Source organism: Gigantopelta aegis, chromosome 3 (assembly GCF_016097555.1).
Source record: "Gigantopelta aegis isolate Gae_Host chromosome 3, Gae_host_genome, whole genome shotgun sequence".
NCBI classification, from domain to species: domain Eukaryota; kingdom Metazoa; phylum Mollusca; class Gastropoda; order Neomphalida; family Peltospiridae; genus Gigantopelta; species Gigantopelta aegis.
Genome location: NC_054701.1, coordinates 88,596,088 through 88,608,465, shown reverse-complemented (window position 1 = coordinate 88,608,465; position 12,378 = coordinate 88,596,088). Strand labels below are relative to the sequence as shown.

At 38.4% G+C, this 12,378-nt stretch overlaps 1 protein-coding gene across 1 annotated transcript in view; it reads right to left on the bottom strand.

Moving 5' to 3' along the window:
• Nucleotides 1-7,434: 7,434 nt before the first annotated feature.
• Nucleotides 7,435-12,378, bottom strand: part of LOC121368922 (pre-mRNA-splicing factor ATP-dependent RNA helicase DEAH10-like) — a 9,346-nt gene continuing 4,402 nt past the window's right edge. The window contains 1 exon segment of the mRNA XM_041493682.1: nt 7,435-7,502. Coding sequence (XP_041349616.1) covers nt 7,435-7,502 — 68 coding nt within the window.

Genomic DNA, 12,378 nt, shown 5'->3' with positions numbered 1-12,378 from the left:
GTCAACCTATCTTCGAGTTGTCACGAAACCTGCCCAAGTTATGATTTGTTCTACATTTAGATCAGCTTTCACGGATTTACATTTTCCCGACGAAGCGATAATTTAGCTGCCTTCTAGATGAACACGTAATGATTTGTTCCGCTGTTACTTTGTCAGTGACCTAGCTCGAACACTTCTCGTTCCATTCTTCTATCGTCAGTAATAACGTGGCGTGCTATCAGCAGCGTAACTGTATCACGGTAAGAGAACCAGTGAACCGCACATTTACATATTATTATTAAGCTTAAATGTAAGTTTATTATGTTTTACTTAGGTTCGTATCAAGGAAAACAAAGCCATAGCAACGATATCTCAGGCGCTTGTGCAGGGGGAGGGTTTTGGAGATGGAAAACACCGACCCACTCGCCCACCCAGCTCAAGCAAATTTTCTTTTCTTTTTATGTATTTTCAGTGGAAGCATGACTCGACACCCCCCACCCCACCCCCATAAATGTCACTCGCCACAGTCTAGACCCAACCCTGCATAAATCCCATACTTTTGGGGTCGGTATTGAATAGAGCGTGCTAGCAGACAGCGTAGGTAGTACTAAACCAAATAACTTCCGAGGTGCATCCTGCCATTTGTGATAACTGGAGTGTTTTTTGTAAAGAACCGGACACCAAAAGACATGTAGTATGTAATGGATTAAGTTAGCGTCAAATACCGCATTACTCTAACGCTCGACTCGCTGCGAAACACCGGTCAGCTGCGCGTCTTAGGTTTGGAGTAAAAACAGAAGTGGGTGGGATTAGGCATAGATCTGAACGAAAGCGAGGCAAAACGTCATCGGTGAGAGTTACCATACAATACCGGTACACGTGTCGATTCTTTGGTTGTGCCTTTTACAGGCCCGTACGCAGGATTTTTAATGGGTGGGTGCGAATTGCTCATGATGGGACCAATCAACATAAAAATAACCCCTCAAAACAACAACGATTACGTAACATTATTTAAATTTAATAGAGAAAAGTGGACCTTTAGTAATTTGGGGGGTGGGGGGTGCGTACACACCCGTCGCACCCCCCACCCCCCGCGTACGGGCCTGCTTGTAGTCGTCTTTTTTTCTTTCTTTTTTTGTCTCCAGGTTTATCGGAAATTTAATTTACAAGATAATTAGTGTTATTATATACTGTCGACGTAATTATATGATGGTTAACTGCGCAGTGTTTAACTTGCAACAGTAACAGTAATGCATCCCAAGAAACGGCCAACATCATGGTTTCGATTTTCAAAAAAACCGAGTTGTTTTAAAACATGGACGCATTATTGTCGTCGAATGGGCTTTACACAAACTAAATACAGCAGGTTATGGTACATTTACAATGTGAAAATTAAAACAAGTATGTACTTAAGATATACATTAAATAAAGGTATTGCAATTTGTTCACATACGAATATTTAAACTTTACATTTATTTACCTATAATTACCAAATTAATTTTCACCGACAGCCCATAACGACTCCATACTAACGTCTCTTGATCTAGTTGATTTGTTAACCTCATAACAAAACACTTTCAAAACGTGAATTATTACGTTAGTTAACAATGTTTATCGTCAGTTCAGTATATTGTCATTAAAATTCAAATGCTAACACTTGTGGCAGGAACAACATATGTACTCTGGCCAGAAGGAATGATGGTTAAATAATTTTAAAGCTAATGACGATTATTAAAGCATAATAAAATTGTACTTTTCAATGCTTTCTGTATGTCATATTAAAAATACTTTACACCAAATAATTATTTTAATACCTACCCTGGGTTTCTGCCAGAGGGTGCGGAGGGTAAACTTACATGTAAGTACTAACAAATCTCAGAAATTAATGTATATATATATAATGTTTTATTTTTTCGATAGATTATAGTAACATAATTGCTGTTTAAAATTTATAAAAGTGCATGAAATAAAACGTTCAATAAAAAAAATAAAAACATTTCAAACCTATAACCACCCAATATACTCTTTTGAATATATTTAGTTTTTACAGGCAAGTAGGAACGACTTGGGGGGGTGGGGGGGGGGGGGGGGACACTGACGGACCGAGTATAAACTCTACATCAGATTTTGGTTACAATGGCAAAAAAATAATGTGATAAAGAAAAGAAATATTATTACATTTTGTGTGCTTTTCTTCTAATTAGGTCCATTTGCTTCAGTTTACATTAAAATGTCATAAAAAATTATGTTTAAAAAAATGCTTGCATGCTAGGCTATGACCGTGTGGCTTCCTCGTCTTCGTCGGCAGTTGATTCATCCGAATTTTCGTCTAAGACAACATTTCCAGGATTAGGGACAAAGTCTCTGATAAGTGGTTCAAACTGATACGGTTTGATGCCATTAGCACAAGCTGGACACAATTCTTCGTCACTCGAATCGCTAAGTTCGTCCATGCTGCTTGGTAGTTTCTTCAGTTTGCCTCTCATCGATGACGTCACGGGTCTAGCTCATCAATTGTCGATAGTTTCCGGCAAACATCGGAGATCGGCGAAAAATACCCCCAACCAAGACTGGCACGCTTAACTTGGTCAATAAGGGGAGCGCGGTAGTTGCGTGTTGTGGTTTATGACGGCAAACAATTCATTACGTCGTATATATGATTTGGTGTCCGGTCTCCTTTAAATATACGCAAAAAAATGTATGTAATTTTATTTCATCTAGTACCACTGTGTCAAGTAGCCTTGTACTTGAACCATGTATGGGGTAGCTGTAAAACAAACAAGTACACAAGTTTTGTGCGAAACTGGGGGTGTTGTAAAAAAAACACCACTTCTGGTTATACCGAAAATGATCCATGAAAGGTACCATTTTCTTCAGTTAATACTTTGAGGTAGGGCTTGTAGTACTGATATTTATGGGCCATAGTATGGTTGATAAATTACATATAGTGTTTTTAAACACAAACGTTAATATGATCGCCTATGGGATTTTATTTGGTATAGTACACACTGTAACTGCATCAAGATATCTAGTGACTCACACATTTAAACACAATCTCATTGGGATTTTACTTGGTATAGTATACACTATAACTACGTCAAGATCAGATATCTAGTGACTCACACATTTAAACACAATCTCATTGGGATTTTACTTGGTATAGTACACACTGTAACTACGTCAAGATCAGATATCTAGTGACTCGCACATTTAAACACAATCCCATTGGGATTTTACTTGGTATAGTACACACTGTAACTACGTCCAGATCAGATATCTAGTGACTCGCACATTTAAACACAATCCCATTGGGATTTTACTTGGTATAGTATACACTGTAACTACGTCAAGATCAGATATCTAGTGACTCGCACATTTAAACACAATCTCATTGGGATTTTACTTGGTATAGTACACACTGTAACTACGTCAAGATATCTAGTGACTCACACATTTAAACACAATCTCATTGGGATTTTACTTGGTATAGTATACACTATAACTACGTCAAGATCAGATATCTAGTGACTCACACATTTAAACACAATCTCATTGGGATTTTACTTGGTATAGTACACACTGTAACTACGTCAAGATCAGATATCTAGTGACTCGCACATTTAAACACAATCCCATTGGGATTTTACTTGGTATAGTACACACTGTAACTACGTCAAGATCAGATATCTAGTGACTCGCACATTTAAACACAATCCCATTGGGATTTTACTTGGTATAGTACACACTGTAACTACGTCAAGATCAGATATCTAGTGACTCACACATTTAAACACAATCTCATTGGGATTTTACTTGGTATAGTACACACTGTAACTACGTCAAGATCAGATATCTAGTGACTCGCACATTTAAACACAATCCCATTGGGATTTTACTTGGTATAGTACACACTGTAACTACGTCCAGATCAGATATCTAGTGACTCGCACATTTAAACACAATCCCATTGGGATTTTACTTGGTATAGTACACACTGTAACTACGTCCAGATCAGATATCTAGTGACTCGCACATTTAAACACAATCCCATTGGGATTTTACTTGGTATAGTATACACTGTAACTACGTCAAGATCAGATATCTAGTGACTCGCACATTTAAACACAATCTCATTGAGATTTTACTTGGTATAGTACACACTGTAACTACGTCAAGATATCTAGTGACTCACACATTTAAACACAATCTCATTGGGATTTTACTTGGTATAGTATACACTATAACTACGTCAAGATCAGATATCTAGTGACTCGCACATTTAAACACAATCTCATTGGGATTTTACTTGGTATAGTACACACTGTAACTACGTCAAGATCAGATATCTAGTGACTCGCACATTTAAACACAATCCCATTGGGATTTTACTTGGTATAGTACACACTGTAACTACGTCAAGATCAGATATCTAGTGACTCGCACATTTAAACACAATCCCATTGGGATTTTACTTGGTATAGTACACACTGTAACTACGTCAAGATCAGATATCTAGTGACTCGCACATTTAAACACAATCTCATTGGGATTTTACACTGCAGGGGCGGATTATGGAGGGGTCCCAGTTGCACGGAATCGCCCGCCCCCCCCCCCCCCCCCCCCCCCGGATAAAAAACAAACAAAAAACCACCCCACCACGCAGATCTAAATTGATGTCCACGTAAAATACATATTTTCAAATTATAAACATTTACATATTGTTTCGGGACCCCCCCCCCCCCCCCCTTACCTAAAGCATAATCCGCAATATCTAGAACTCACATATTTACACACAGTCTCATTAAAACCAGCTACACTGGGCTATAACTACTGAGCTCATTTCAATCAGATTGATTTACACATAATTATCAAGCTTAAAAGTAAGTGTATTATGTTCTACTTTAGCTCGTAGCTAGTAGAAAAGTGGAAGTAAAAACCACAAGGCTAGTAGGAACGCAATCTGAAGGGGGGGGGGGGGCGTTATTTCTATTGGGGGCGTACATGCCGCATTTTTATATTTATATAATAGGGTCAAACAAAATAATAGCTGTGGTTCCGGTTACCTCACCGTTCCTAGAAAACCGTGCGACTATAACTTGAAAAGAAAATTAAACGCGTTCTCTCAGATGGTTGACCTAATTATTGACCCAACAAGGTATTATATGACAATAATAATTTATATACATTTGATTTGTACCTAAAAGTACTTTATTGAACCATGTATATGACCACCATATCACACTTATTATTGATATTTTATTAAAAAAATAACTGAATTATGGGTACGGTCCATAATTCTGAGAAAAATAACGGCTGGAGTGCAGAGGTGTGACGTATTAATTTGAGTCACGTGACGGGCATTCCCTGAATAACCGCAGTGTCAAAACCGATTTGCCAAGCTCGTGTAACGAGAACGCTTGACCGTTCTCTGCGACGTAGGGTAAATAGAAAAACAACAACAATGAAAATAAGTTATTAAAAAATAATTAAAACATGTACTGAATGATAATAAGCTTATACATTAATTTATTTTAGTAACAGAAGCATGTTAAACGTCGACAATCCCGACTAGTTAGGCCTTTGCATCTATAGGTAAATTTATCGTTAGTCGTACGCGAAAAACTCTAAACATCTGGATCATGAACACCTTCATTTTCCACCTTGTCAAATTCATTATCATGCAAAATATGCCATAACAGCTGACTTGAGATAGGAATTGTTACATTTTTAAAGAATACTCTGAAATAGATGGTGTTTATATACGATGTGACTATATATATATATATATATATATATATATATATATATATATATATATATATATGAAGGCCGTGTATATAGCCTCCACGAACGAGGGCTGGCTATATACACAGCAAAACTGTATATAGGCGGTAAATAAGTACATGTATTTGATTGATCCATATTACCGAACCATCTGGAACAGGAGGAATACATACTAAGTACTGTACGAACAGTGCATTTTCTGAACAGGCGAGGGAGTGGGGAAGTATATGAATTTAGCGGACCCTTTTGTGTACGTTTTCTATAGATATATGAATAGCGTCATATTGTCCCTACAGTACTAACAAAAAATTAATAATAATAAATAAATAAGTAAATAAATAATAATAATAATAATAATAATAATAATAATGAATAAATAAATAAATAAATAAATAAATAAATAAATAAATAAAAACTATTACAAATTATCAGCTGCTGAGGTAGATTAATTGAAAGAGAAACTAACTACGGACTGTACACAAACTAACAACAGGGTTTGAACTTAATAATTTTTCACTGACTGCAATTTTGAGGCAGCTTACGTAAATTTAAAAAAAAAAAAGTTAATTTTACAGCAAATAAATATGACTAAAAGGTTATTTTGCTGTATTTAGTCACATTTCAAATGCTCAAATACATTTTTTTTATAGGTTACTAGTAAAGCTGAGACCACTCCCGAGTCCCCCTCTAAATTTATGTAATGTTTCTGTAACAAACGCCCCCACCCACCCCACCGCGACGTGATTTTACCAACATTATAATACATGTAATAATAATAATAATAATAATAATAATACACAATTATTATTACTATTTCTACTACTACTACTACTACTACTACTACTACTACTACTACTACTACTACTACTACTACTATTAGCCTACTACTACCTTTTTGGGGTGGAGGGGCGGTGTTTTATCTGGAGGAGTTTTGGCTATAAAAATGCAAGATTAACGTGCGCGCACACACACACACAAACGGCAGACTGAACTTGTCCCTGCACGTAGAACTGGATTCAACTGGGTTAAGTAATAATTAGCCAACCTTTGGACGACAAAACATGCAACAGTACACTGGATTTTTTTACGCTATACATTAAAACCGAAATACCACTTTGCGAACCAGTCAAAATAATTTGCACATGCGCGTGATAATAATAATAATAATAAATGGTGAGTTCATGTTCCGACTGTTTATTATTTTATTTCAGTTTTTCACAGTTATTTTTGTCATGAAATAATATATTTTTTACTATTTGCCATGTATATAGCCGGCCCTCATTTCCCAAGTTTCTATACACGGCGATCGTTTATATAAAATCCAAAAATACATTATACGGTTGTCGTGTATATAGCCTCATTACTACGAGTCTCTTTTTCCGTATTTTAAATGTTTCATTTAAAGAAGAGTTCCAAATTTTAAAACTGAATCGTGTCATGGAATTCCCTCGATCGTAGTTCAATTAAAATGTTTTGGATCATACAATAACTAGGTTTGGTATTCCAAATGAATGTAATTTCCATTTACAATGCATATTTAGAGAAATAAGGCCCACTAAATCCGTGATTGAGCCCCTTTAACAACAATAATAATAATAATAGTAACGACTATGTCTAAATTAATATTGCCAATAAGCAGATTTTTTATTTTTAAAAGGTTTTTCTCAATATTCAATTGAGAATTAAATTGAGTTCGTTTTGACGTTTATCACAGCCGTGTTTTGAAATTCCAGAAAATACTGAAACAAAAAGTAAAAATTTTAAGAAGAATATATTCGTAGACTAGTACCTTACTCAGAAAGCCAATTCAAAGTAACAGAACGTGATAGTGACAAATGGGTGTCAATGTCAATTTTTAAAATGTGTTTATTTCTTAAGTGACATAGATTTGTTTCTGTAGTATGTCTCAAAATTGAAGTATAGGTGTGTGTGTGTGGGGGGGGGGGGGGGTGCTTATGTCAAGGTGAAAAAAACTAAACAAACTGAGTCCCATATGTAAGGAATATAAAAGTTTGTCGAAGTGTTGTAACGGAAGTGAAATCGCGTCCAAAAAAAAAATCGGAGTAAATGGGTAACAGATCTGTGTAAAGGCTAATTAATCTTATTTTTGTAAATACGTTATGATATATTTTTAGAATATACATTCAATACAATACCGTGCAAAACAAGAATGCATTGATTTTTTAAGACAGGATTTTTGACAAAAAAATCATGGCGAATTCGCATATGCATTGTGGGGAAGACGACATTTTTTATAAATATATATAAATGTAATCAATTGATTCATAAATACATAAACAGTATAAATGTGCTTTGTCACGTATTGTGGTCTATTAATATATGAACAAACAAAATAATATGACAAACAAACGAAAATTTACGGAATGTTTCGATATGCTTCGTAAAACACATTTTAGTTGACGATAATTTAAAATAAATAGGCTACTAATGTAAATAGTACAGCCTAAATTATGTCAATTTGTTTTGTTTTCAAAATTTAATTTTACATAAGGAATGTGACAATAGTTTTATCTCATCGACTGATTTCCGTTTTAGAAAGTACTTATATTTGAAAAAAATACGACATTTACATCTCGGACGTACGGCTATAATATTACATACGTCCGTCCCGTGTTCTAAATGAACGGCGGCGATTCTGCAGAAATAATCAAAGACCATGTGCTAGAATATCTGTAAGTAAATTAAATAATCATGGCCGTATAGCTGCTTTGTCAATTACTAAAACGTAATAAAACGAACGCTGTTTATACTTACAGGCTAGTCTGTCCCTGCCTCTTTCCAATTTGTTTTGTTGTAACTAGGCCTAATTTCAGTTTGGTTTCAGGTAAGAAAAAAGTAAACAAAACAAACTATTTTTTTCTGTGTAATTTAGAAACCAATTAACTTGTAGTAAATTCCATAGTATGAAAAAAAGGCGTTCCCTGTGGGAAGGACTATTTATATAACCTTTAGTGTTTTGTTATTCTTGTCAGATGCACATTGCAAATTAGCCTACTTAGCGATTCTAGACTATTTTTCACTGTTATACACTAGTACCATAATACGCTGTACCACTAATAATGAAGGTATGGCCATTACACAATAATATCATATTACACACGTAGGAATGTACAGCAGGAGTTAATTGCACACCAGGAAATGCTTGATTTTTGTCATTAAAGTAAGAATTCCTTTCGTTATCACCGTAAAATTGTTTTTAAATGTCTCAGTACATACATAATTAACTAATCTGTATGAAATTGTATCAGCCCGTGTGTACGACGCGCACACATCTGCCAATTTTCAGAGTGTACGAATTGAACCCCGTAACCTTTTGGTTTTTCTCGTTAGATCGTGTTCTTTTTATGAATTATTGTTCTTTTATAACTACATTTTTGTCCAAATTAACATCCAGGTACTATATACATGTGACTGTTGAACTCTGTGTGTGTGTGTGTGTGTGTGCGTGTGCGTGTGTCTGTGTGTGTGTGTGTGTGTGCGTGCGTGCGTGTGTGTGTGTGTGTGTGTGGACAAACCCAGACATTTTCATATTCATTTGTTATCAATAGCATAAACGTCATGAAATGCTCACAATTATTAATTTGTGTGAAATTATGGAAAATGTAACTAGTTTCACTACGAAACATATCTTAAGGATCATGAGAAAAGTATGCACACACTTTAATTAAGTGAATGTGGAGCACCATACAAAACCGTTCTTCCTTTAATAAACACAGAGATACAAGATGCTTGGCGCAGTGATTAAGTTGCTCTATATTTGGTTTTGCTGTATTTGACAATGAATCTGTTATGATATTTCATTGTTGTGGTATCTGATCAGACTGATGCCATACTGTTTTCCATGTCACTTTAACTGAATATCAGTTCTCACACAAAAATGTGTTACTATTTTGTTGTTTTATAAGTGTCCACAATCAGTACGTCTTTGTCCACCCAGAAGGTAACCACCGTTTGTATACGAAAATATTGTCAGGCATATTTTTATTTTGAAGTTACTAATTTTTGCATTAAACGAGATTAAATAAACCATTTATATTGTTTTATTTATTAGTTTACTCAAAGTCGATGCCTAATCTAATATGGGGTAGGATCTTCTTTTCATGGCTATTTCTCATACATGGTACTCGTATTGTGTGGCGTCTCCTTAACAGAGAATCAGTTTGCAGAGAAATGCATAGTCGTGACAGTAGCAACTGAAATACATTACTCTCTGCTTCGATCCTCATTCAGGGATACAGTTATAGGTTTATTTTACATACTTGATAATTTTGAAGATGGATTATTGCCTGAACAGTGTTTTATTACGTCACTGAAGCTTGTATTTGTCTAATTATAATGTTTACAACCATATGGTTCCATGATAATGCTTATGAGATAACCATATATGGAGTTTTTAGATTTGCGGGTGTTATTCTTGGCTGTATTTGGGCGAGACAACTAGTGTAAATGAGGGTCGTACTCTTCTCGCCTCTCGCTATAACAACCAGAGTAAAAATTCAAAATGGCGTCTTTGCAAAATATGTCTATTTTTTTACTTTGTGCGTCGTTCCACCATGTCATCCAGGCAGTGTGTCTTCCCGCCATCCCATTCTAGGAGTGTGTCATCCCGTACAGGCAGTGGGTCATGTCACCATATCGTCCAGTCCTGGTGGTGCGTCGTCCCGTTTTCTCGTCCAGGCAGTACATCGTACCGCCATCCCGTCATCCCGTCCTCCCGTATCAAGGCAGTATGTCGTCCCGTCATCCCGTTCAGGCAGTGCGTCATCCCGTGCAGGCAGTGCATCGTCCCGTCATCACATCCAGGCAGTGCATCGTCCCGTCATCCCACCCAGGCAGTGCCTCGTTTCACCATCCAGTCCCAGCAGTCTGTCGTCCCACCATCCCATACAGGCAGTATGTCGTCCCATCATCCCGTTCAGGCAGTGCGTCATCCCGTCATCCCGTCCAGGCAGTGCGTCGTCCCGTCATCCCACCCAAACAGTGCGTTGTCCCGTCATCCCACCCAGACAGTGCGTCGTTTCACCATCCTTTTCCAGGCAGTGCGTCGTTCCACCATCCAGTCCAAGCAGTTTGTCGTCCCGTCATCCCATACAGGCAGTGTGTCGCCCCGTCATCCTGTCCAGGCAATGCGTCGTCCCATACAGGTAGTGCATCGTCCCGCCATCCCGTCATCCCATCCATGCAGTGTGTCGTCCCACCATCTCGTCCAGGTAGTGCATCATCCCGTCCAGGTAGTGCGTCGTCCCGTTATCTCATCAAGGTAGTGCGTCATCCCGCCATCCCGTCATCCCATCCATCCAGGTAATGCGTCATCCCTCCATCCCACCCAGGTAGTGCATCGATCGACCATCTCGTCCAGGCAGTGCATCGTCCCACCATCCAGTCCAGGCAGTGCGTCATCCCATCATCCTGTCCAGGAAGTGCATCATTCCACCATCTCGTCCAGGCAGTGCATCGTCCCGTCTAGGCAATGCATCATCCAGTCCAGGCAGTGCGTCATCCCGTCATCCCGCCCAGGCAGTGCGTCGTCCCATCATCCCGTTCAGGCAGTGCGTTGTCCCGTCATCCCATCCAGGCAGTGCGTCGTCCCGTCATCACATCCAGGCAGTGCATCGATCGACCATCTCGTTCAGGCAGTGCGTCGTCCCGTCATCCCATCCAAGCAGTGCGTCGTCCCGTCATCACATCCAGGCACTGCATCGTTCCGTCATCACATCCAGGCAGTGCGTCGTCCCGTCATCACATCCAGGCAGTGCGTCGTTCCGTCATCACATCCAGGCAGTGCATCGATAGACCATCTGGTTCAGGCAGTGCGTCGTCCCATCGTCTCGTTTAGGCAGTGCGTTGTCCCGTCATCCCATCCAGGCAGTGCGTTGTCCCGTTATCACATCCAGGCAGTGCATCGTCCCGTCATCCCGTCCAGGCAGTGCGTCGTCCCGTCATCTCATCCAGGCAGTACGTCGTCCCGTCATCCCATCCAGGCGGTACGTTGTCCCGTCCAGGTAGTGCATCATCCTGTCCAGGCAGTGCGTCGTCCCACCGTCCCGTCCAGGCAGTGCGTCGTCCCGTCCAGGCAGTGCGTCATCCTGTCATCTCGTTCAGGCAGTGTGGGACACTTTGTGTTTGCTAATCTTGCAGAACACGAGTATAGCACAAGTTTTATCAAAGTTAAAGGAAGTTCTTATTAGCAACATATATTTTTACATATGCCCTAAACTGATTTCAAATCCCAGAAAAATCCTGTGCAATCAATGTACACACTTAAAAGTATAATTATATATTGCTTTTATTTCTTTAAAAACAAAACAGTTCTAAATTACTACCAATCAGATCTGCTATTGTTTTTACTCCTTACAGGATTATACCAGTATCTGCACTCACTACCCGGATGTTCGTGAATTGAAGCGATGTCACCTTGATCTAGTAAGCCTCACATTGACCTTGTATTTCCTTGGAATGGGGTTGTTTGTGGGTTTGTTGTGGTTTGGTTTTGGTTTTGGGTGAAGATTGTAGGTTGGGGGGAGTTGGTGGGGGTTGTGCTTCATGGTCTTAAAATAAGGATTTAGTCAGGTTTCTCTTTAGTCTGTATTTAAC